At 35.8% G+C, this 25024-nt stretch overlaps 1 protein-coding gene across 1 annotated transcript in view; it reads right to left on the bottom strand.

Moving 5' to 3' along the window:
* Nucleotides 1–5123: 5123 nt before the first annotated feature.
* LOC118832025 (piwi-like protein 1) overlaps nt 5124–25024 on the bottom strand; it is a 51685-nt gene continuing 31784 nt past the window's right edge. The window contains exons 10-21 of the mRNA XM_036739511.1: nt 21667–21793; nt 21269–21386; nt 20358–20472; nt 19141–19328; nt 16596–16668; nt 14076–14276; nt 13443–13546; nt 11568–11638; nt 11266–11419; nt 7467–7592; nt 5403–5550; nt 5124–5240 (exon numbers count right to left, since the gene is read on the bottom strand). Of these exons, the coding sequence (XP_036595406.1) occupies nt 5124–5240; nt 5403–5550; nt 7467–7592; nt 11266–11419; nt 11568–11638; nt 13443–13546; nt 14076–14276; nt 16596–16668; nt 19141–19328; nt 20358–20472; nt 21269–21386; nt 21667–21793 (1542 nt within the window). The remainder of the gene's footprint in view (nt 5241–5402; nt 5551–7466; nt 7593–11265; nt 11420–11567; nt 11639–13442; nt 13547–14075; nt 14277–16595; nt 16669–19140; nt 19329–20357; nt 20473–21268; nt 21387–21666; nt 21794–25024) is intronic.

Raw genomic sequence — 25024 nt, 5'->3', positions numbered from 1 at the left:
TTGGACCACAACTTTGTGGCCATGGTGAAGGGGAGCTGCTGGGGGTGCTAGGTTGAACAGAAGCAGAGAAGTGTAAGGGGAGAGAGAAATTATCACCTGCAAAGAGTCCTTTATTTTACTACTATTTCCCTCCCTTTCAAGATTTTTTTCCAGGCAGTGGCAGCACTGGCAGGGCTGAAATGAAAGTCCTACCCCTAGGGATGTGCTGGTAAATGTTTAACAATTCTCAGGGGAAAAAATGCACACACTTTTAAGGTTTAATCTACATTATTAACATTGTCTTCATCACTTTCTTAAGTGTAGACAGTTCACAAAATAATAAATCTAGCCCAAATTTATAGCTTTTACTGATTTCTTAAGTGTAAATGCTCACCCTGAAAATTTAACAGTCATTTGGCAAGAGCTGACTCTGACACACCCCTAACAACCTAAGCTATATGGCATGGAAGCTTTCATCTAGTGAAACACAGGCACAGTGGATGGGTGAAATTTATAGTTTCTAATTGCACAGTGTAGCAATATCCCAAATGAATAATTGACTGTCAGCTTATGATTCTTTTAAAATAAATGTTTATTGATCGCTTTGTTTTTATATTACCTAAACTTTTATTGTATACCTCCTCCCTCCCCTCAGCTATTTAAAAGAAAAGAGAGGAAGAAAAAATTCAGCAAAACCAACGTATCAAAAAAGTGTGTTAAATGCAGTGTTCCATGGACATGGTTTCCCACCCCTGCAAAGAGGAGGAAGAGAAGTGACTTATTTCTTCTTCTTTAGGGCCAAGATTGGTCATTAAAATTTCATACATTGTTTTTTTTTTGTCTTGTGCTTCTTTCCATTTACATTGTTGTAGTCATCATGTATATTGTCTTCCTGGTTTTGCATACTTCACTTTACATCAGCTCATGAGTCATTTCTTAGGGCAAAGTTTCATTATCTCATGTACCAGTTTATGCCTTTTCCCTATGGATACTTTGTCCCAAGCTTGAGGGGATGCACTGCTATTTTCAGAGCTACTTTTACACAGCAAGCTCTGCCACACCAGCGCTCCTGCTCCCCCAAGAACCGCCAACCAGGTTTGCGGCCCAGATCCAGGCAGGGCAAAGAAGGCTTTGCACTCCTGCTCTAATCTGCCATTTAATTCCTCCCACCAGGTGGGCCTGGGGCTGGAAGTAACTGCAGCTGTAGCTCTGGAAGCAGCCTCAGAGCTACACCACCTCCATTGCCCCCAGGATGCTGGCCCACTGAGAACTCCTTTCACTCCGTCCCAGCAGCTTTTCCCACTAACCTTCTCTGTTGTCTTTAGTGTTTGCTGGTTGAGAAGTCTGGTAACTGCCACAGCTCACTGATTCAGGGCACTAGGGCCTATTCTGCCTGGCTCCCAGTCTGATTGGCCCTGGTGTGGCCCACACTGGGCTCTGCTGTGTTCCCAGCTCTGTGCAATAGACCCTTCCCAGCGACCATCCAGGCAGTCCTGGGCTGGAGCCCTGCTTCCCTCTGCTATTTCATGGGCTCCACAGATGTAGAATTTGTTCAGAGCCATTTTTATAGGTGTTTGGAGGGACCTTGGGGGAACTTAAGCAAGTCCCTGCTTTCCAGTCGCCATCTTGGCTCCACTCCCCCCCCCATGTATATCCCTAGTAACAGATTTAACTAGCATCCAAGAACCACCCTAATAATTTGAAAAAGCACTTTATATGCATTGTCAGTTCTTAAAACTGCCCTACAAGGTGTAGGAACTTTTTGGGTGAGGAAATAACCTTCAAAGCAATTGCCCTATGTCACGCAACTTTTCAGAAGTAGAATTTGAACCAAACTGAACCCAGATCTTCCTGATCTAGTCAAGTGCTACCACTCTGATCCTACGTTAGGAGAGGATCATCCCTAAGATGACTCCGCAATGATTAATTTTTCATAGTAACTCCACGGCAGTTTACGAAGGCACATTAAAGGGGGTTACAGTATGCATTAGTGCAAGGAATACCCACATAAGCATAATGATGCCTCAAATATTAAAGCAATTAGTTACAGTCTTCGTTCATACTGTCATATAACTTTGAATATAGTCTTCCCTTGGGGTTAATTCAAGGACATTAAAAAGTTATAAGCTTCACTTTGGGGGGGGGGCGGTAATTTCTGTGACTAAACATTAATAGCTAGCATTAATATGATGCTTTAAGGTTTGCAAAGTGCTTTACAATATTTTATTCTCACAATGAAGTAGGTGCTATTATTGCCATTTTGCCAATAAGGAAACTGAGGCAGCTAGAGGTTGAGTGACTTGCCTAGTTACACAGCAAGTATCTATGAGGCCAAATTTAGAACCCAGGTCTTTCTGGCTCAGGGTACAGTACTCTAGCCAGTGCCACCTAGCTACACATCAAAGCATTCATCCACCTTAACGAAGGATAAAAACTAAAATATCTGATGGCATCTTCCCTACAGCAATCTATACTTAAAAAAAAAATCTCACTCTAACGGCTCAGTTGCCAGAACATAAGCTGTAAGGGATATTATTAAGAGCCAAGTTTAATCTTATTTACGGATGGGAAACTGAGAAAGAGAGGCTAAGGAACTTTCCCAAGGTCACCCAGCTAATTTGAGCAACAGTACTGAGATTAAACTATGGTCTTTCAATTCCAAATTTGGCCTGTTCCCTGCATACTGTATTGAATGAATTGATGAATTTAAGGACAACATATACAGAATACTAGTAGCTGATGGCAGAATGGATATTGTGAACTTAGGAGTTAGGAAGACTTGGATTTAAATTCTGCCTCAGACATAGGTGTGACCTTAGGCTAAGTGACAGCCTCAGTTTCCCCATCTGTGAAGTGGGGAGAATACCTCCCTCATAGGGTTAAGAGATAACCTATGTAAAACTCATTGAAAGTGTTATATGTCAGCTATTGTTTTTATTACAATTTAGATGAAATAAACAAGCTGACTGCATATCAGCAAGGTGAACCTATGTAAAACTCATTGAAAGTGTTATATGTCAGCTATTGTTTTTATTACAATTTAGATGAAATAAACAAGCTGACTGCATATCAGCAAGGTGAAACGTATAAACTTTGCACACAAAGGAAAACATGAAGTTCCTTGAGTGGTAAATTGAACAGCTGTCCTGTGCCTGCTAAAAAATCTTTGCCTATGCCTGAACAAGACAGTAATAGGTAAACTAGAGTTTTTGCTAGTGACAGCAATTTCATTTGCTGCACATAGTATGTCTAGGCAACTATTTTCCAAGTTGGAAAAACTCAAAACTGCATGGAAAAAGATGAACTTAAACCAACTTTTAAAAATAACTTCACACAAACCAAGTTTTTACCTTTTTACCCACATAGAGAATCCTGGGTGAGCTTTATTTAAGATAAGTAGAGTTTTTGGTACTTGCCCAAGTGAGAATTTAGCTCATTTGTATAACTGCATAAACAGACAAAATTAATTCAACAACCATTTATTAAGCGCCTACTATGTTCAAAGCACTGTGCAGGTGCTGGGAGAAATAACGAAAATAATTAAAGACATAGTTCCTGCCCCGTTGGAGCTTACAAGCTGACAGAACTTATTCCATCCCTTCACAACAATTTGCAAGTTAGTTTCCCTCACAAATGTACTCTTCTAATATTATGATAAACTGAGCATCTTTTACACCTGGGGCTTTGGGGCATCAATTTTCCTGAGAGTTTCACAAAATATTGCTTCTTTTCCCTAATCTCCAAAATGCTTGAGGGAGGGAAATTAGACATGAGCAAGCGGCCCAAAAAAGTGTTGCTGATTGAGATTGGCTTTGAGAATTTTAAAATAAAACTTTCCAACAGGTTCAGAAGATATAATTAACACAAGAAGATGCAAATATAATAGTAACATATTTTTAAAACAAACTATATCACTTTAAATTTACAGTGTCTGTTGCTATCTTTATGTTGCTGTCCATGTTGAATGACGATTCTGAAACTGTATTTACAGAAGTTGAGAAACCAGTTATTTATTTCAACATGCACTAATTCTTCAAATACTGAATAGCTACCTACCTGTTCTTCTGTCTGCTCCCTTAAGAAATTCTCTACTTCTCTATCAATTTTGGTGTAGGTAGGTCAAGTCATCAACTTAGATGTGTTTTTCTTAACTTCACTCTGATGACATTTAAAATTAAAATTGAGTTGCCTTTTCCTTCCCTCTAACTTTTCTTTGGGTGGATAGAAAAAAAATAGACTTCAGTATCCCCTTTGAGTAGATGCTCTCATTCTTAGCTTTGCTTTTCTTATATACCCTATCCCTTAAGTGGTAAGAGAAAATTAGGGCATGGATAATTCTCTAAACTTCTAAGCAGAATATTTCAACACGAACTCAGAGAAAATAAGTAGTCAATGTGCTTTCCAATTTAAAAAAAAAGTTCTAAATTCACCTAAACAGACTTGTAATGTTCTCTTCTGCTTACAATACCTTGTCAGAACATAATATAGCTAACAGAATGTCACATTTTGAAATCTTCAACAACACTAAGAATGATGGGGGGAAAAACCCCATGAATTATGCCAATATAGCCCGTGATTTATTCCATTGGTGGAAAGGCACCAAACTGTGTCTATCACTAGAAGCTTCCAACTTTAAAATGTCAGTTTGCTCTTTCTAGCTTCTCCCCATCTCGTACAGCTTTTATCTTTAAATGACAAATCATATCTAAGATAAAGGAGGTTAAAAAAGCCAAAATAAAACTGTCCCACAATATCGGCATTCCTAATATCAATTAAAAAAAACTATATAATTTACAATTATGTCACTTGTTTCCAGAAATAATCCAACATGAGTAATGTTTTCCCAAATAGCCTTTTTGTTTGGTGCATCACAAAACCACTATAACATCCTTGTGAGGTAAAAAGCAAAATAAATGTTCTTCCTTCAGTCTTCCCATCCGTAAAATGAGTCACTTGCATAGTCACACAATGAGTCAATAGCAGAGTTGGCAATAGAACTCACATTTCTTATCTCCCTTTCCATGTTACAGTTGTTAAGGGGGAAAAAATGCTGCATCTAGGAAGACTTCCGAAAGCTCCATTTGCAAAAAGGAAAAAATCTATGAAGCTAGTCTTTCAGACTGCTTTCTGTGTTCTTCTACAGTTCACAGGTAATAAAGACGATTTGACAGTGACAGATTAGGTTCTTTGTGAATACTCTGGCCAACAAGGAAAGCCAGTTTGTGAGCATACTGGCAAGGAGCTGGAACTCGAATGACACCCTTTAGGGAAGAAGAGAGGGGCAAAAAGTTATTTGAAATAAAATTTATTGATAAGGCTATAAATGCTGCCAATGTTAAATGAATACAAGTTAATGCAGACTGAAAATTTTAAAATAGTCATCACCAATTTGGAAAAAAAATGTCAATATGGAAAATACTTACTGGCCAGTTATAATACACATGGCAGAGCTTGTAAGTTAATCGTTGTATATGGTCTGGTTTCAGGCCACTGTTGTCATAGATTACATTATAATGTGTAGGAGAAACACTACCACTTCTTACAGCCTGGCTCACAATAAAAAAGTCATACCTGAAAAAGTATCAAGCAAAGCAGTTCACAGTAATAATCTTAGCATTTATACAACACTATAAATTTTGCAAAGTGCTATTTACAAACATTTTAACAGATTTGATATCTTTTATAACATGAAAAAAGTATTTCAAGCAAGTAAGTGTCAAATGAACAAAAAATTTGATGAAAAATTGACAAGAGGTGCTTGAAGTCAATAAATAGAAATATTTTATTTCACCCTTTTGGACATGGGGATTTTAGTACAGAAACATTATTATCAAGTCACTTCAATTACTCTACTTCAGATATTTATTGATGTTAACTATTAGAAAATTATAATGGCACTTTCTGTAATGTCAGTTTTAACAATGAAGCACAAATGCAACTTGTAAAAAATTAAGGCTATGTGGCTAACATGAAAAAATTAATTATCTCTGCAGTATTTTCAAGTCTCACCTTGTTACCCAGAGCCATTTTGAACCACCCTCCTGAAAATTAACATCTGCCTGAGAGACAAATTGAAAGTTAAAATGTTACCAACTAAATCACAAAAGTAATTCTTAGATTTGGATTGTAATAGCTGACTATACAGAAATAAGATACATTATTTTAAGCTTTGGTGCTTAAAGATTTAAGCTTTAATTATGTGGAAAATTCACTTAATTCCCATGCATCTTTCTAGACTGCATATGCACTTCCTTTTGTTAAATACAATATGTTAAATATAATTTAACCCTTAATGAGTCTGGGTCAACATGAGCATAAATAATTTTATCAAGCTGTAATTCAAGTTAATTTCCCATCAGTTATATTGTAGATGTAGACAGATATCTATATCTGGCCAGACTTCACAGGTAGCAAGTTTGGTTAGGAGATCTTGCTTGCCCAACAGCTTGTATTTAACATTTGCTGAGTGTTCAGAATTGGCTAGTAGAATCTATCTCATGTGTAAATATTATGGATTATTGTACTTACTGACTGGATTGAGTTTAGAATATAAAATAAATGGTTGTTGAACTGAACCTGAAGTTATTTGATAATGAATTACGTCCAAGGTGGGAGGGGCCTTACTTATCTGTGGACATAGAGTTTCCTCCCAGTAGAATGTAAGGGCAAAGAAAGACTTCAATTTTTTTAGTCTTTGAATCCCCTGCTCCTAGCTTAGCATAATACTTAAGCACACAACATGCACTTAATATATATCTGCTGAATGAGTGCTTTATTCCCATACTAAATGTGCACAGATTGCTCTACTCTTCTTTATATGAGAACATGCTTTCTCCTTCCTCATCAATGTGCTGTTTCTAGTGGGCTTCACACTTTGTAAACAACTGTTTAGGTGATGAACAAAAAATGGCTCTGGAAAAAGGATATATTAGGCTTTTTGTGCCTAGAGGTTCTCCCTTCCCTCCAACAGCTTTGTTCTGAATCTCCAGCTATGCTTCATATGGTTGAAGCTCCAAGAAATATGACCACTAAATAAGTGGGGTGTTAAGAATTTGGGTTAGAAAATTAGTTATCATGATTGTACATGTATAATCTATATCCAACTGCTTACTGTCTTGGGAAGAAAAATTTGGAACTCAAAATTTTACAATAATGAATGCTGAAAATTATCTTTACATAAAATTGAAAATTAATGAAAAATAAATCACAAAAATGTAATTGGAAAGGGTCTTAGTTATCTGGGGTAGAAGTAGGGTGAGGGGAACATACAAAGTAATGTACAATTGGGTGTACACTGTTTAACAGGACAAATTAGTCATGAAGATGAACTTGGAATCTATAAAGATAAATGTCAGGAATCAAAGTGAACTTAAGTCTAGATACAGTGAGATTACAGAAAAGAAGTATAGAAATAGTGTCAAGATTTCATACAGGAGTCTTTCTATGTTATTGGATTCCCAGTGTAGTCATCTTCCATTAGAACTTACCATTCTGGTCTGGTAACTTCCACATCAATAACTGTCCCAGGAAGTGGATTTTGAAGTCTTCCTCCAGACTGTGCAAAAAATCTGGCATTCACTCGTTTCTTCACCACAATTACTGTTAGTCTTGGGCTTAAGGATTAATAAAATGCAGTGACATTTATCATGAAGTCACCCCTTGAAAGTTTTCAAAGCATTCTTATATTGTCTTATTTTTAAAAAGGACCATGAAATTAAACACCCTGTACTAGTTGAAAGCTATGCTATTATGGGCATTAATTCTACCAGAAATAATATGAAGCTGCAGAACCAGGAAGGAATTATTAGATAGCAGGGTGGAAAACAGCAGAATAGACAGTATTATCAGAAGCTCTTCCTTCCTTAGTATTATCATTGCATGTCCATCACACATTTAAAATCTCCTTTTGAAAAGTACTACAAACTTCAAACACAGATAAACTTAATTCCAATATACCTATGATTCTTTTGGTAACATTGTGTCCAAATATCCAGACATGGCAGATGGGGGGAGTGTAATCTGTAAGCTTTTTATTACATTTTCTAATTTGGGGACATTTTCATAAAGAAGAGATGATTTTTTATATATTCTAAAATGTAGGACCTAAATCTGCATTCCTAGCTCTAGCATCCTGTCCTATTCCCTATTTTGGATCCAAGCCCCAAATAAAAGAACCTAGCATAGTGCCTTGCACATAGTAGGTGCTGTGCTATATAAGTATTATCTAACCCTTTCAGGTCTCAGATCGAAGTCCTACAGTGGCTCACCACCATCCTACAGGATAAATTCTGTACTCCTTATGTTATTTTAAGCTTTGTACAGCATTATTTTCTGCTACTCTCCTCCAACAGAGCCTCTGCTCTGGTAAAATTGTGTATCCTTTGTCCTAATGCATACAAAATTTGCGAAAATATGTGAAACTTTTCTCCCAATGACCCCAAATGAACAGAATTTTCTTCTGACTTCTGTACAGCATTTGTTTTAAATATATAATATATAATATTCATTTAGCACTTACCTTTTCACTTTTTTAAAAAATTTGAATGTTAATTCTCCTACCAGAGAGAAAGCACCTTTAAATAGGAATGCTTCTCATACTATTATATCTTCATTGCACTCAGAACTTTATTACATACACAGTAAATACTCAATATTTCCTTGAGTTTTTTTTTTCCTCCCAATGGCAAGTGAATAGGGCATATACCTCACAGGTTTCTTTGTCCTACACAAAATGGTTATAAAGACTAACTTTGAGAACCACTGTTGCAGACAGAACCAAAACAAGGCCCCACAACAATAATAAAGCATCTGGATAGAACAAGAGAAAGGCATCTCCTGTACAACTGAATCAAATAAGGAACTTTCTTGAAAGCCAATTAAAGAAATAGTGAGCTTTTCTGCTACCATCACTACTTCCTTCCCAGATAAACTTGTAAATGCCTTAGAAACCAAGTTGAAGGGTTGGATTATAATTAGAACTTTAAAGGTGGTAGGGACTTAATTTAATTAACTTTAATTCCTCTGTACAAATAGATACTGAAACCCAGAGAAGGGTAAGGATTTGAACCCAAATCTTCCTTCTCCAGATCCGATGCCTTATCTATTGTTTAGTAACTTTAAAAAAATCATCAAAATAATCTCAATAGTTTCCTACAAGTAGCTGCTGGCTTCATTCCAACTAAAGCAAAAAGCTAAGGAGATAAAAGGGGCAATTTGATATGTTATCACAGAGAGAGAGAGATTAATTTCATCCAATTTTTTTAAAGTACTAATTTTTTTCTTTGAATGGTAGTCATGAAAAACTTTTGAGTAATTAAAAAAAACATTAATTCAACCACACTTGGCTGTGTTTCAATGGAAAATATTGCTCATTAGGGGCAGCTAGGTGCATATTAAATAGAGTGCTGGGCCTTAAGTCAGGAAGATGTGAATTCAAATCCAGCCTCAAACACTTCCTAGCTGTGTGACCCCAGGCAAGTCACTTAGCTCTGTTTTGTCTGTCTCCTCATCTATAAAATGAGGAAATAGCAAACCACTCCACTATCTTTGCCAAATGGGGTCACAAAAAGTAAGACATGACTGAAATGAACAAACAATTGCTGCGAGCCTATTTTAAATTACTATTTCCAAAAGGATCTCTAGAATTATGTAAAAAGATATTTCCTCAGTGTTTTTTGTTTTATTTTTGCCATCAATTGACAATCAATTCCATGGTCTTCCTGTCCTACAAGCTATCAGTTTTCTCCCTATAGCAATATTTTCCTTCTGTGCCAAGACTTCAGAGGAAAGTCCTCTAGCTTGGTGGCAGGAAACCTGTACTTCCAGACCTTGGTACTCTCTCATCCTCAGTACCATTTTCCTCTGTTCTGAATGGGCATGTTAACTTTGACACTGAAGGTGATCTTCCTGGGGATGGGATACTCTCCTTACAGTGTGACCTAAAGCCAAAGTAACTAGTGTATTATCCCAGTTGCTTAAGTGAACTAACAGCATCAAAAGAGCTAGTGAAATAATGCAGGAAATACTGCAGACATTGGCATATGTTCTATATGTATAGTATATGTACTATACTTCCAGGTTTCCCAAGCAGTTAGTGGGCAGGTAAAATAGGATTTGTATGATCAGTGGAAAAAAAGTGTATCAGATATAACATACTTGCCTTGCTACTTTTGTAAGATTTTACTCTGTAAACTACTAAAGAATCTGAACAATGCATTAAAAAAAGATGAGAATACGTAATGTTAAAGAATTCAAAAAATAAACACAGAGATTGCTAGCAGACATGGAATCAATAGCAAAAAGAAAAGCTATTTACCAAAAGTCCTGACTTATCAATACTGCTCTGTGTGTGTGTGTGCGTACACATGAGAGGAACAGCAGCCAATATAGGGAGACAGTAATACTTTAGTTGGTCACAGACTTAAAATGTCTTTCCCCCACCCCTACTTTCAACAGAATAAAAAACTTAAAATTTCTGAATATGGAAAGAAAGGGTCATATTTCATTTTACAGAGGAAAAAATGATCTAGTACCTTATAGTCTCAGGGATGTGGCGTATTTTTCAGCTATTAGAGCAACTCTAGCTCATATAGCAATTCCTTACTTCTCCTTTTAAATGCAAAATAGAAGTTGTCAGTTTTGCTTAGGGAGGGAGAAAATCCTTGTACAAACCTTTTCTGGGATTTTCAACCAAGATATCCCAAGGAACCATATAAAATGTTTATTATGCACAAGTTATTGGTGAGACACTTCAAGAAAAAGTATGAGGCTCAGTCCCTGCATTCAGGGAGCTTGCCATTTAGGGATGGTAAGCCAAAAGGGACAGAAAGAAATAAAAATTTAGTCAGATGTATGTAATTAGTAGCTAAATCAATAGTACAGATAAAAAGTTCAAAGGGAAAAATAGGTAGAATTCTGAAGAGAGAATAGGAATGTTGATATAGATCCTGCCTTTCCTGGTTGTTTGCAATCTTTCAAGGCAGCAGCTATAACCAAAAAGTTTCAGTTTCCTGAACACTGAAGCATGAAATAAAGCAAAAGTTTAGTTGTTCTTTGAAAGGATTTAAGTTTTACTCTATCATTCCTACTCTGCTTTGTTGAGAAGATAAAATGAGAAAGGGGAAAACTATGTTCCTTTACTTCCTACCATCAATTCAAGTCTGATTATGCATTTTTAAACCATGTTTAACATACTTCCTTTTTCACCTATAGTTAAAACAGTTTTGTAACAGCTTTAGAAGATCACAAGAATAACATAGAAAGTCATTTTATATTGTGTGTGCTTACTTGTAACCTTTACCAACAGATTTTAGGCAGTCCAAAAACTGTGGTACTTCATAATTAACCAAGGTTTTCAGTTGGCCATCACCTACACCATCCCGATATACAACAATTCGACTAGGCATATATTCATTGTAACTATTCCAGGCCCTCAATGCAGCTGAAAGAAAATCAACAAAGTTTTTAAAAGAACAAAAGCCTGAAAAGTAGTTTGCATTTCTGACAAATTCTGGCTTAGTATTCTTCAATGATGTTTTTAAATATAGCTTCTTTTAAGGGCCAAAGTAAGATGCTAATCAGATCCTTACCTTGCAAGCAGACCTTGAGCCCATCTACTAGTTCCTGCCCTCTATCTTGAAAGACACAACGAGAAAACCAGCTTTTCAGAGAAAAATAGAAAACATTAATGTCTGAAAACTGTACGTGAAACAAAAAAAGCTTACGAGCCAAAACATCATATACATCACTGCATTTCTACTATAATACCTACATAAGTTTATCAGTGCTGAACCTACTAATCCCCCCAAACACAAAATTTTGGCAAACTGCCAGCAATCTCTATATTATAGGGCTCATCACATAATCTTTGTGAACCCCTGCAAATGGACAGTGAGATGGACCCATAACCAAAAAGTAGTAGACTAGATTGCCCTTAGTAAACTATGTGGTTCTTTTAATGATCCCAAGCTTCTTTATTTTTTTTTTGTTTCAATACTCTCAAAATTATTTCAATGCCCTCAGTTTCCAGATTAGGAACATGGGACTCAGGTTGATTTGTCCAAGGTCCCACAATGACAGAAGCCAATATTTCAAACATCCTCTGATTCCAAATGTGACTTTGTTTACACATCACTGCTATATGAAATGTGTTATCCAGTGGTAAGGAAGCAGGCATTTTTTAATCAAAGGAAGGCTTTACCAAAAACTATTTTTAAGTTAGAAGTAGCCAATTAGTATCAGTTATTTGAAATGGCTATATAACCTCAGATACAGAAATAACCCCCTCCCCAACCTCAAAAGTAGTCTATAGTCTACTATTAAATCTTACAAATAAGCTTTGGCCAAGGATATGAACAGACAATTCTCAAAAGATGCACTGCAAACTGTTTAAAGAAAGGCAAATCAAAACAATAGAGCATAGTCAATATTGGAGTAGTCTTGAAAAGACAGACACATTAATGCATTTTAGGTAGAACTCTGAATTGGTATAACCATTCTGGAAAGTAATCTGCAGTTATGCAAAGAAAATGACTAAAATATTCATATACTTTAACCCAGAGTTTCCAGAGTTAGAAAGAAAGTAAGTACCATCATCAGCAGGGGAAGAGCTAAACAAACTGGGATACATAAATGTAATGGAATTTTACTGTGCTGTAAGAAATGGTGAATACAGAGAAACGCAAAAATATAGGAGAACTGACACTAAGTGAAGTTAGCAGAATTAGGAAAACAATATACCTAGCGACTACGACAATGTAAATGTAAGGAAACGACAAAACCAAAACTGAATGCTGTGGAATTACAAATTATTAAGCTTGGCCTCAAAGAAGAAATATGAGACATCTTACTCTGCTCCTATTGCACATAAAGAGTTCTTTCATAGGTTGGTTTGTTTTGTGGAACTTCTTTTTCTTTCTTTTGTTATTATTTATTATAAGGGATGGCTCTGTAGAATGGGGGAAAGGGGAAAGGCACAGTAGGAAAGATAGGTGATATAAAAGCAAAAAATATCAATAAAATGTATTTTTTTAAAAAATAAGATTTGGCCATCTGGCAACTAGATGAGTTATTCGTTTTTGCCCCTTTCAAAAGAAAAATGGCTTTATTTATACAATTCCCAGCTGTTATACCTAGACCCTAGCCACCAAGTCTTCTGCATCATTCTATAAACCAGCGACACTTCTTGCTTCTCCTCAGTTTTTAAAGTCCAATAGCTGTCTCTCTGGTTCCTTTAGATGATGTTTTCAATGTGGGAGAGTTCTCTAGGCCTTGGCTTCCACTGAGAGTGTTCAAAGAAAACAAAGTAGCCACAGGATCAGAGAGACATTAGCCACAGAAAAGAATACTACCCACCAACTCATCCTCCCTTCTTCCTTCTTGTTTGGTCTCTTTGCATTTCTGTCATAGCTCTGGCTTTTATTTGTAAAATTCACTCAAGCTATCTTACAGCAAACCTTCCTTACCGTGTCATTCCTTCATTGATACTAGCAACAAATCCTGCAATTGACCGTCGCCCAGCTGTAGTGTCGTGGTAACAATCAATACCAATAATCATTGCTAGCTTTAGCTTAAGGGAAAAAAAGCAAATTCAGTCACATAAGTTACAAGTATAACAATTTAAGTTAAGGAGATGCAAAACCAAATTGACCAATCTTGGCCTCAAAGGGATATGATGGGGGCAGAGGACTACACTGGGAAATGTGATAGAAAACCCAAAAGATGTCAACAAAAATATTTTAATAAAATCAAGGAGATACATTTTCTTAAAATGAATACAAGTAGTACTAGTTAATTTTAAGTACTAATGTAGCTTTAGTTTTTTTCCTTTCTTATTTAGCCATTTCTATGTTTATCTGAATACTTAAAATTGACTACTCTGTTAAATTGTCAGATGTGACAGAGAAGTTTTACCTGAGTCCTTTATTTTTTGACTTACTTTATTTGGATTTCTGCTCTATATCAGCATTCGTTGTAACTGTCATACTTAAGTGGCTTAAAACCATAGTAAAATTTTAGATCTCTATATAACTACTAATATAAACCCGGACAGATTAAATGCATCAAAAACAAGAAGAGTGCAATAAAATCAAACTTACAGGCATATCAACCCTCCAAAGTTCTCCTCCCATCTTGCAGTTCATCTGAAGAGCAATCTTTGTAGCAATGGCCATTACAGTTTGTTGCTTGCCTAAGGTTCTTGCTATCACACACTGACTTGGAGTAGGACAGTCTGTACATAAGTATTTTTTTATAGCATCATACTTGTCTTTCCGATTACTAGACAACAGACAAACTACCTTGGGGGGAAAAACACAGAAAAACAACCAAAAGTATAAGAATTTCAGCTTAACTTCTCTAAATTATAGCAACAGATGAGGTAACTATATATTTCTTGACTGCCACATAGCTAACTGGACTTTGCCATATAAAATTCTCAATTCTCATGAAATCCGAATTAAAATATCTATGACAACAGCAAAAATGGCTTGAAAGAGAAAATACTCCCACCCACCCACCCATTTGCAGCAGTGAAAGGTTCACAAGTGTAGTACACTTGTACATATTTTCAAGATATTTGACAAACTGATCAGTTATCCAACTTTTTTTCTTTTCATTTTCCTCTTTTGTCTTTAAAATATTGTCTATGTGGAATGGCTCTCTGGGAGAGAGACTACTTTAGGAAACTATGGTGATATTTTCAAATGGTATCAATAAAAATGCTGTTCAGTCATTTTTCAGACATGTCTGATTTTGTCACCCTATTTGGAGTTTCTTGTCAAAAATACCAGAGTGGTTTGCCATTTCCTTTTCTGGATAATTTTATGTAAGAGGAAACTGAGGCAAACCCAGTTAAGTGACTTGCCCAGGGTCACACAGATAGTAAGTGTCTGAGGCCAGATTTGAACTCAACAAGACAACTTTTCCTGCTTCCAGTCACCCACTGTGCCACCTAGCTGCCCCAATAAAAACTTACTGGGAAAAGGGGGGGGGCATGGGGAGGAAAGGAGGCTCCATGAAGAATAGGAGTACTGTGGACATTCAAATGAAATTCATTTAGGGGAGAAAAGCAGTTCTCAAGCAAACATACAGGAAGTTTAAGTGCTATTTATTTAACACAATAAAGACAATCTAGAGTAAGATAAATGCAATTTCCCCACCCACATACCCTATACTCTAGCTAGGCAAACTGGATGAATCTCAAGCTGTTCCTGCCTCCTTTTAATCATACTGTTCCTCATAGCTGACAATAAATATACTTTTCTTTCACCTCATTTTAACATCCTATCTACTAAGTAAGGCACAAGTCATATGCAGCCTCTCCATGGAGCCATCTGCATATCTGCATGTCCCCCTTCCTTGCCCCAGGAATGATCCTCACTTACCATGTTTTTTATTCCTCTTCTCATGCTTATGTATAGTTTCTTATCCTAGTTATTTTTATTATATTTTCCCTGCGTCACTCAATTGTGAGCATTCTAGGTATAGGGATCTATTTCTTAACCTTTTTTTCCTACTAGTACTTGGCTCATAACAGCTACTAGTAACTTTGTTTAGGTTTCTTTTGGCAGATTGGTGAAATTGTTTCCAACGCTACTCCTTTTGTAACCCTTCGTAATTCAGCTAAATACAGCAACGGTAACCTGATGGTGGCATTTAATTATGAGAATAAAAGGCCTAGAAAGAACACAATCCCTATTCCTTTATGCCCCAGCCCAAAGTTCATTTTTATCTAAGGGTTGTTTACATCCTCCCAACATACTACACTTGCCCATTGGCCAAAAGGCACTTGAGAAAAGGTAGGCATCAATGTAGTACTTGTGTAATTTTCTCAGGAATCTAAGTAATAAGAGTAACTGAATAAGTATTTCTTTGTTCTCACTAGCACATGTATTACAAAACTAGCAGAAAAAAATTTTAAGTCATAGATTTAGATTTGGAAATAACCTGCACAATCGAACAATGTTCTAGAGTCAATACGCGCAAAGTAATTTAGGTGCTCTCTATTTTCAAGACACTGGGGATACCAAAAGATCATGCAATCAAAGGAGCTTATAATTTAATAGGGGATCCCCGCAAGCTTCCTTGATTCTCACTCTAGAACATTAGATATTGTACTAATCCTTAGTAGGTGGGGAGGTAATAATCTAATTGGAGAGACAAGACTAATGTATAGGAAACAAACTAATAAATGAATGCTAACTAGAGGGGGTACGTATTGTAAATACAATTGAATTGAGAATAGGGAAAAAGCTAAGTATACTGACAAATGGAGTTAAGCAAAGTTTGATGACATGTTTATGAAGGAATTAAGGCTTGTGTTAAACTTTGAATGGGAAAATTTAAAAAGATGGAGTGAGGGTGAAGGATGAGACAGAGAAAAGGGACTAGCATGAGCAAAGGCATTCCAGATAAATATTAGCATGATCTGTAGATTACTTTGGTCTTAGCTCTTCAAGAACATAGTATAGTACCAAGTTAAATACAGTACCAAGTTAGCCTGGGAAACTCATCCCCAATTACAAAGCACTTTTCTGGGGGAAAAAACAGCTAGATCTTAAACTTTTAAACAGAACTTCAATTAGAAAATGCCCATAGCTACTTAATTAGCTACTTACAATTTGCGTATCTGATGTAACCTTTTGCTGTAAGACTCGAAGATAGGCTTCAGTTCTATCATCCACTTCAATCCTAGGAAAAGAATTAATTTACATTTAGAAGGCAGCAAAAATTCAAGATTCATGTAATTGTAAAACGGGTGGAATTCATACAATTATGTTAACTTAAGATTTTACATACTGAGAAATGATCCATGAAACCCAAACTTGAAAAGAATAAAAAATACATTAAGAACACAAACCCAAACTTCAACAACAATAATAATAGCAGCTAAATAAAAGAAACTAGAGCAGTGCATGGTAATCTTCCATCTCTAAGTAACTGCTATTCCTGAAGCTGCTTTTAAAATTGTTCAACTATTCTATGTAAAATAAACAATTTGGCATTAGATTAGAAAGACCCAATACTGAAGAGCTCATTTCACATACTCTATATACTATATGTTGCCTTTCTTTAGTGCAGGAAAGATTGTTTACTTACTGTATGTGCATGCAACACTGTAATCCCTCTATTCTATTGCACAGTTACATTTTACAAGCTAATATTGTTATGATTTCTCATTGTTAGAATTTCATGCCTAAAATTTTGGAAAACACAGCTTTGCTTGTATATTTATGCATCCTTGGGGGTTTGAAGGAGAGATTTTATTCTTTTGATGGTATAAAGTGGAACTATTTTTAAAAACCTAAGCTGGAAACTCTGCAACTAAGTATAAAACTTTTGGGGTTTGTTTTTGGTTTTTAGCAATAAAATAGCATGGCCTGAGAATGCAATGGGAAAAAAAATTGCAGCTAACATTTATACAGCATTTAATATGTGCCAGGCACTGTGCTAAACACTTTATGATTATTATTTCATTTTATCCTTACAACAACTAGGTATGATTATTATTTCATTTTGTGCTTACAACAACTAGGAAGTTAAGTGCTATTATTACCCCACTTTAAAGTTGAGGAAACTGAGGCAAACAGAGGTTAATGACAAGCATCAGGCTGGATTTGAACTCAGGTCTTCCTGAATCCAGGCTGGGTGCTCTATCCTTTGTGCCATCTGTCTGTGCCCAAAAGCAAATGCTGCTAAAATATGGGAAGTTTGTTTAAAAAAAATCAAACTGCCTTAGAAATAAAGGAGAGGGGAGAGATTTTCCAGTACTGTGAAAAATATCTAATAACAATAACAAACACACTTTAAATGCTACAACTGTACTCAATGCATCACATGCCTCGTATCCTAAATAAGTCTGCAGTTGGCAATAAGGAACTTCTGAGTATCAGCCTGTCCACATTCATACTAACTTCCAACAACTGTCAAAATGCTTCATTTCCTGTTTTTGTCCAAGAACTAATAACAGCTCACCTCCTAGTAGCTAAGCCAGAATTAAACAAAGTTAACAAGTATTTGGATCTAATGTTTTTCCTTTCAGCCAATTTGACTTCAGACACAGTCTGACTGAGAAATGAAGAGAGAACATCTGTAAGCAAAAGGACTTCATACTTGGGACTGCTGTTTTTTCTTTAAATGGGTACACATCCCAGAGCTTTCCATTGGGCTAGAGCTGGCAGTGGTTTGGGACCCTAAGACCACGAAAGCAGTAACAGAAGGGAAAGAATGACTCACTGATTCTTTCCTCTTTTTGTCCCAGCCAATGACAAGCAAATTGCTCTTCTTTAACTTAACTTTCTTTTCCCTGGCAAAGATGAAGCAAAGGCTACTCAGTGAGAGGGTCTTCCTGGTGATGATAATTTTTGTTTTTAAATTTAAGTGGTAAAATTGTAGGGAACTCATTTTTGTTCAAGCTCTTCTCATAGTGTATGCAAAAGATCAAAATAATTAAATTTTATGTCACTAACACAGTTAAGAAAACAAGCTAATAAGGGGACTCACAAAAATTAACATAGTTAAGCCTTCATTCAATGACTCAAACTTACTCACATACAGCCATTCTTTCATATTTATCATTTGAAGATTAAATAATATGCATAGGAATAATAATCATAACATGCATTTATATAATCTATATAATCTTTACATAATTCTTTTAATGCTCACATAGAAGAACTGCCACCAAAATATCAATAGATTAGTTGAACACATGCTGCTTGTAATATTTGATAATCATTTGTTTTAAGGGAAAAGGGAACATGAACTTCACATTTTGTAACAAGTTATTAATTCTTCAGTATTATGGTACTCAAAATGTTTTCTCTAAGCCTTCAGGAGGCAAAATTCCAAAGCATTTCAAACACATCTGAAACAGGTTTTCCACTATTTCTTCAAGTTACTAACACTAGAGAATGCCTTTCTAAACATATATTCAAAATATTATAGTAAGTAATGCCTGATATTAGATATGGTTTCAGATCTTTAACCATTTATAATCTCAACAGTTTAATCAGTTACTTTTCCTTCACTATTCTTCAGCCTCATTCAAATGGAACGATTTCTACAAAATAACCCTTAAGGTTTAAATTTAGTGTACAAGTGTACTAACAGTCAACAACTAAAATAAGAGAAAAGTTAGAATACACTTAAAATTGTACTTACATTATTGCTTTTTTCATTTGTATGCCCATGGCAGGTGTAACTTTGAATAGGTTTTGTATTAGTGAATTGGCAGCCTCATAATTTCTTCGTGTATAAATCAATAACCAATTATCTAGTGGTTTGACACTAATTAATGGAGCACCTCTTGTTTCTTTTGACCAATCTGCAAATTGTGGATTGTAGTCAAACTAGAAGAGAAAGTTTGGAAACAAATTATAAATGCAAGCTATGTCACCAGCAAAACCGTATTTGACCACTACCCTAATAAAAGCTATGGTTATCATGGTTTACAAATGAACATTTTATTCTTAAGTGTGTCTAAAGCTGATTTAATATGCAACAAAATTAGTAAATTGATTTCAAATTCAATCCTGGGGCAGAGAGTAGACACCACCAGATTATATTATGACTTTACTGTGTAGAAAATTGCTAGATTTGTTACAAAATTTTTTGCCTGTCTAACCTAGCATTTTCCTTTTGGGGTATATAGCCTGTGTTTTACAATATCAATTAGCACTCAAAAAACCAACCACCTATATGATCCTCCTTGAGAAAGTGTATCCTGAGAAGTCCCCAATCCAAGGTTAGTAATTATTGTTGTGATTCTGTAAATTGACCTTTTTGATATCCTATTATAAAAATAATGATGGCAAAGCACTTTACATATATCAAAAGCAACTAAGTTTGGTTAAAAACCAAACCACATACCACTAGATTTCACAGAAGCCAAACTAATCTCATAAAGTGCTTACAACTTTTTTCTCAACATCTCTGTTCCGAGTATCCTGATTTAAGTGGCAAGCCCTCAAAATCTTTAACGCCATCCTCCCACATTTTAAAAATCGGCCCAAAATTGTGCCCAAAGTACATTCTGCCTGCACCCTTCTTTGAAAGGCAGGAAAGAGAACTATAAGGCACAAAATCAACAATGTCTTTGGCAAAAGTGTCCAAGGTGTCCAAGATATAGAGGGTAGTACTGCTGGCTGTGTTCCTAACACAGTGTTGGAAAAGATGTACTCTACAAAATTCTAATAGTCCTTTCCGTACCATGTCCCATCCTCCACCCCCCTCATGTGGTACTACTTACATACTAGTACTACACTATAGTACTATTCTTGGAGAATGGTCTTCTAACTTTGTAAAGTAGATGATTGGCTTAAACCATTTTACTTTCAACCCAAGTGACTTTATAAGAAAGCAACTTAGGAAATCTTAACTGTTTTTCCTCCTTGGTGAATCTTTTCTGCTTGCAATATTCTTCCTGAGAATGACAGTAAGTTGGAGTCAAAGCTCAAACCCCAGTCACGAAGCTCCTTCTGAACATTGTCATCTCTGTTAATTTAAAATATTGGGACACAAAAACAAATCAAAACAATAAATTATAGCCCCAAGGAAATTATTTTATAATAGTTCTTAGGGTCAGCATGTTCAGATTTTTTCTTCAGGATACTGTTTTATTTTCACAGAAAAACCACAAAATACTTTATGTATCTGCTATTATCTTGTTTCATTTGGCTTCCTCTAATGACCCCTCGGGTTGCTTACTTCTATTGAATCATCCATGCAAAGCTGCTTAATTACTAGATTTGTTTAAATAAATTTTGCTTTTCTACCCTACTATACTCTGTCCTGGGCAGACCACATCTGAACTCTTATGTTCAACTCTGTACACCAAATTAGGAAAGTCATTGATAAGAAGGGGAAGATCCAAAAAAGGACAATCAAAGTGATGAAAGGCCTTGAATCCATGCCATGTACAGCACTGGTTCAAAGACCTGGAGATTTTAATCTAGAAGAGAATCAGGGAACACATGACTTTTCATACATATAACAAACATATGTACTTGACTCCAAGGGAAGAACTAGGAGAAATGAATGGAAGCTGCAGAGAAGCAGATTTAGGGTTCATAAATGGAATAGTTATTGCAAAAGCTACTTGTCTTGTTGGACATGTTTTCGATTATGGGTTGTACTGAGGTCCTTTCCAACTCTGAAATTTTATGTGATTTTTCACTCAAATATATGTTGAGACTATTTAATGAAATTTTGACAGATTATCATACATTGTAATGACTGATTAATATAAAAATTTTATTTAATAAGTCATTATATTTTTCAGGAGACCTACTTGTGAATATAGTCAATGAGTCTTCCAACTTCACGTTGCCTTTGTTCTGGTGTCAATCTTGTATGAACAGCTAAATCTTTCATCACATTAAAATCATTGCGCATTTTATCAGTTAGACCTTTAAATGCAAATATGTGCACATATGTTTAAACAAAGAAGTAAGACTTCTAGGAAAATAATAAGGAAAATGAGGGAAGAAGGGGAATAGAGTAGTAACAGGAGACACAGAAGAAACTGAAGGAGCTGAGAAGCAGGAAGCACAAATAAGGTTAACTCATGCATGTCTCTCAAATAAACAGAGGTCAGAAAATTTGAAGAAGTTAATTACTCTAGAAAAAAAGTACAAAGATGGTGAAGTAAGCTTGTCATCTCTCTCCAGAGCAAATAAAATTTAATACCTGTGAGGAAGCAGAGTTCAGGCATGAGCAAAGCAGGTCCTGGTAATACACCACCAGGGCCCCTCCTCCGCTTAGGCTGGCTGACCAAAACTGGCTGTTTTAAGTCAGTGATTTCTGTGTTATATTGCTATTTAATAGAAGAAAAACTCACCATGAACGAATATCCTTAGTAATAGTCACAATAACAAGCAAACTTGCAAACAAGCAAAAGTACACTTTTGAAAACAAAAATGGATGCCAACAGCTATCTTAGTTATTTGCTTTTAAATCTAACCACAAAACCATTACAGCTTGTATACCTTGGAAACGACGCCTCCTTTTTCCCTATGAAATTTCATGACCAAAAGACATACTAGAATGTTCTTACCAATAGCCTCATTGAATACCGAGACTAACTGCAATGTTATTTATGTAGAGAAGGGTTCTTTGTGGTGTAATGGAGATAGTTCTGTATTTGGTAGTCAGTATATCTATGTTTGATTCCCAGTCAAGTGGGTCACTTAACCTCCCTGGGCCTCCTTTTCATTTCTGAAATGAGGTAATTGGGACAGTCTGTAAGGTCTCTTCCAGTTCTAAATCTTTAAAAGATGTCTTCTTTGTTTCACAAGTTGCGTCTCAAACTTACACTCTAAAGTTTTAGTCTTCACTGTCCTCTTTGTCCAAGTCTGTTCATATTAAAAAGTCTTAGCACACCTCTAAAAAGGAATTTAACTCTAATGCTGTTTTAAGGGAGCCTATGTTGTGAAACCAGGTTATAGGTGTTTTAATACTAAGTCCTTCTAATATTTATAATAGAGAGTCATATTGTACATTAAAGCAAATAGGGCAATGAGATAGTATTCCATGTGCATCCTAAAAAAGCAAATAGTATATAAATTGCAAACTATTTTGATGGCCTGTTACAAGTAAAAAAGACATTTTTAATGGTAGATATTGATAAATCTCTGTAAATTCTTATATGACAAACTTCCTCTTGGATTCTCTCAACCATAATTCCTAAATTCTAAGGATATCTTCAAGACCAAATCCGGATATTTTTCAAAGCTTTTGACAGTAAATCATGCCTGTTCACTTTCTATTCAAAGTATCTATTTCTCACCTAATTCCTATGCCTTCAGCAATTTTGGTGGTTTATTCTGTGTGGTTGTATCAAGTCACTTAGGGATCCATCAGAGAACCATCTTTTCTTACTTTTTTCACTACTCATATGATGTCATATGTCATTTCACAGGATTTCCCTTGACTTCCCACCACCCCAATTCAGATTTATATGACACTGTCTATACAAGACTTTTAACCAGTTATCCACAACAGAAACTTGACTAAGTGTTCCTTTCTTCTTAGTTCTGCCTATTCAATCTAACCCCATCCTGAAAGAGATTAACAAATTTCTTATTTATGGTTCTTAATACCTTATATCCAGCCCATTCTACCCAAGTGCCACTTCTTCCTTCATTCCTATGATTTTACTGTTAAAAAAATTCCTGGATGAGCAAACCCCCTTTTTACCAATTCAGATTGCACTTTTGCTGCAACACAAAGCTCAGAAAGTTGTCCAGAGCACTGAGAGGTTCAGTGAGTGCAGTCATACTTTGTCAAAGACAAAGCTTTAAATTACGGTCTTACTTCAAGGCCTGCTTTTTATCCACTACACCTGTGCTGTCAAACTCAAATAGAAACGGGGGTGATTCAACTGTACATAAGGCTCCCTGTGGGCTGCATTTTGACTTAGTTTTGAAATGTAATATAAAATAAAACAAAACATAGATTAGTTTTGTATTTTAATATGGTTTGGGCTACACTTGGGAGTGTTGTGGGTCATCTGTTTGACACTTCTGCATTATGCCATGCTGTTTCTTCTTTCGTCACAGGTTACAGAACATCAGAGTTCGAAAAGACCTCAAAGGTCATATAGTTTCAGCATAGTGCAAGAATTCCATTTGCAACATTCCTGAATAGGCTATTCACTATCCATTATGAAAGCTCATTTTAAATAGTTTTTTTTAACGTAAGATGAAATATGCCTATACACCAACTAATTTTAACCTTCCTAGAGACAAAACAAATCTGATCCTTATTCCAGAGAGGGTCCTCCAAATACTTTAAGATTACAAGTATCTTCCATAAGTAGTTTCCCTCCTCAACCAAAATATTACTACTTATTTTCAACTGATTTCTTTATTGTATAGTTTCACATCTTACCATCATATCTGGGTTCTCCTCCAGTTTGTCAATGTCAGAACGCTGCCTACACTAAAGATTCTCAGCCACTGAAGAATATATAATAATGTCTAATCACCCACCTTTCTCATAATGTCTAACTGTTTAGACTGAAGGATCAAAATGCCTTCTAGACCACCCATACCTTTCTCTCTGCCACAATTATAAGGCTTTATTAAGGAAGGGAGTAGCTCAGGAATACTTCTACATTTCTACAATTACCACATTAAATCAATGCCTTATCATCTCATGAAGACATGATAAAAAACAAAACATAAACTTCTAATGCTAGTCCCCATTGCCTATCACAGAGAGCTAGGTGGTGCACTGGATACAACTCATAAGGTCAGGAAGACTCATCTTCCTGAGTTCAAATCCAGCCTCAGACACTGACTAGCTAAGTGACCCTGAGCAAGTTACTTAACCCTGTTTGCCTCAGTTTTCTCATCTGTAAAATGAACTGGAGAAAAAGATGACAAACCACTCATCTTTGCCAAGAAAACTCCAAATGGGGTGACAAAGAGTTGGACATGATCACTCAAACTGTCCTAGTGTCCCCACCCTTCTCTTACAATTGGATTTTTATATCAAGTTAGATTTATTTTCTATTCTAAGTAAGGTTATAGGAAAAATCTTTCTGGAATGCTTACATAGATGACTTTGATATTTGCACAAATTCTAGCCTTGAACCTAAAACTTTTCAACATCTGTTTTGTTATTTATACTTGTGTCTAAAATGTCAAAAATATTGCCCCTCATCCCTGCCAAATTCATTCAAACAGCCCTGGAAAACTTTCCATATTGGACATCACCAAGCATTCATTTAATTGATTAAACTTTAAGTGCCTATTAACAAAAAAAGAGAGATTTCCCTAGCTCTCCTCTCACTGTCCCCTTTGTCATCATAAGCAAAATACAAGTACCTTTGAGATGAAAATTACCTATGAGATGGAAAAAAGAAAACAGTAAAACTTCATTTATCTGGCATCCCTGGGAAAGAAATAGTCCCATGTGACCAGATTTTTCAGATTAACTGAAGTTTATGTTTCTAAGTAACAAAACGTTTATATTAACCCTTTCTGATGGAACCCATTATAAGTTTTATTGCTCACTAGCCTGCTTTTTAAAAAACAGTCTA

The sequence above is a fragment of the Trichosurus vulpecula genome, chromosome 1, assembly GCF_011100635.1.
Source record: "Trichosurus vulpecula isolate mTriVul1 chromosome 1, mTriVul1.pri, whole genome shotgun sequence".
In the NCBI taxonomy this organism is placed as follows: Eukaryota; Metazoa; Chordata; class Mammalia; order Diprotodontia; family Phalangeridae; genus Trichosurus; species Trichosurus vulpecula.
Note: the sequence above shows the minus strand (reverse complement) of the source record. Positions and strands in the feature narration are given on the sequence as shown.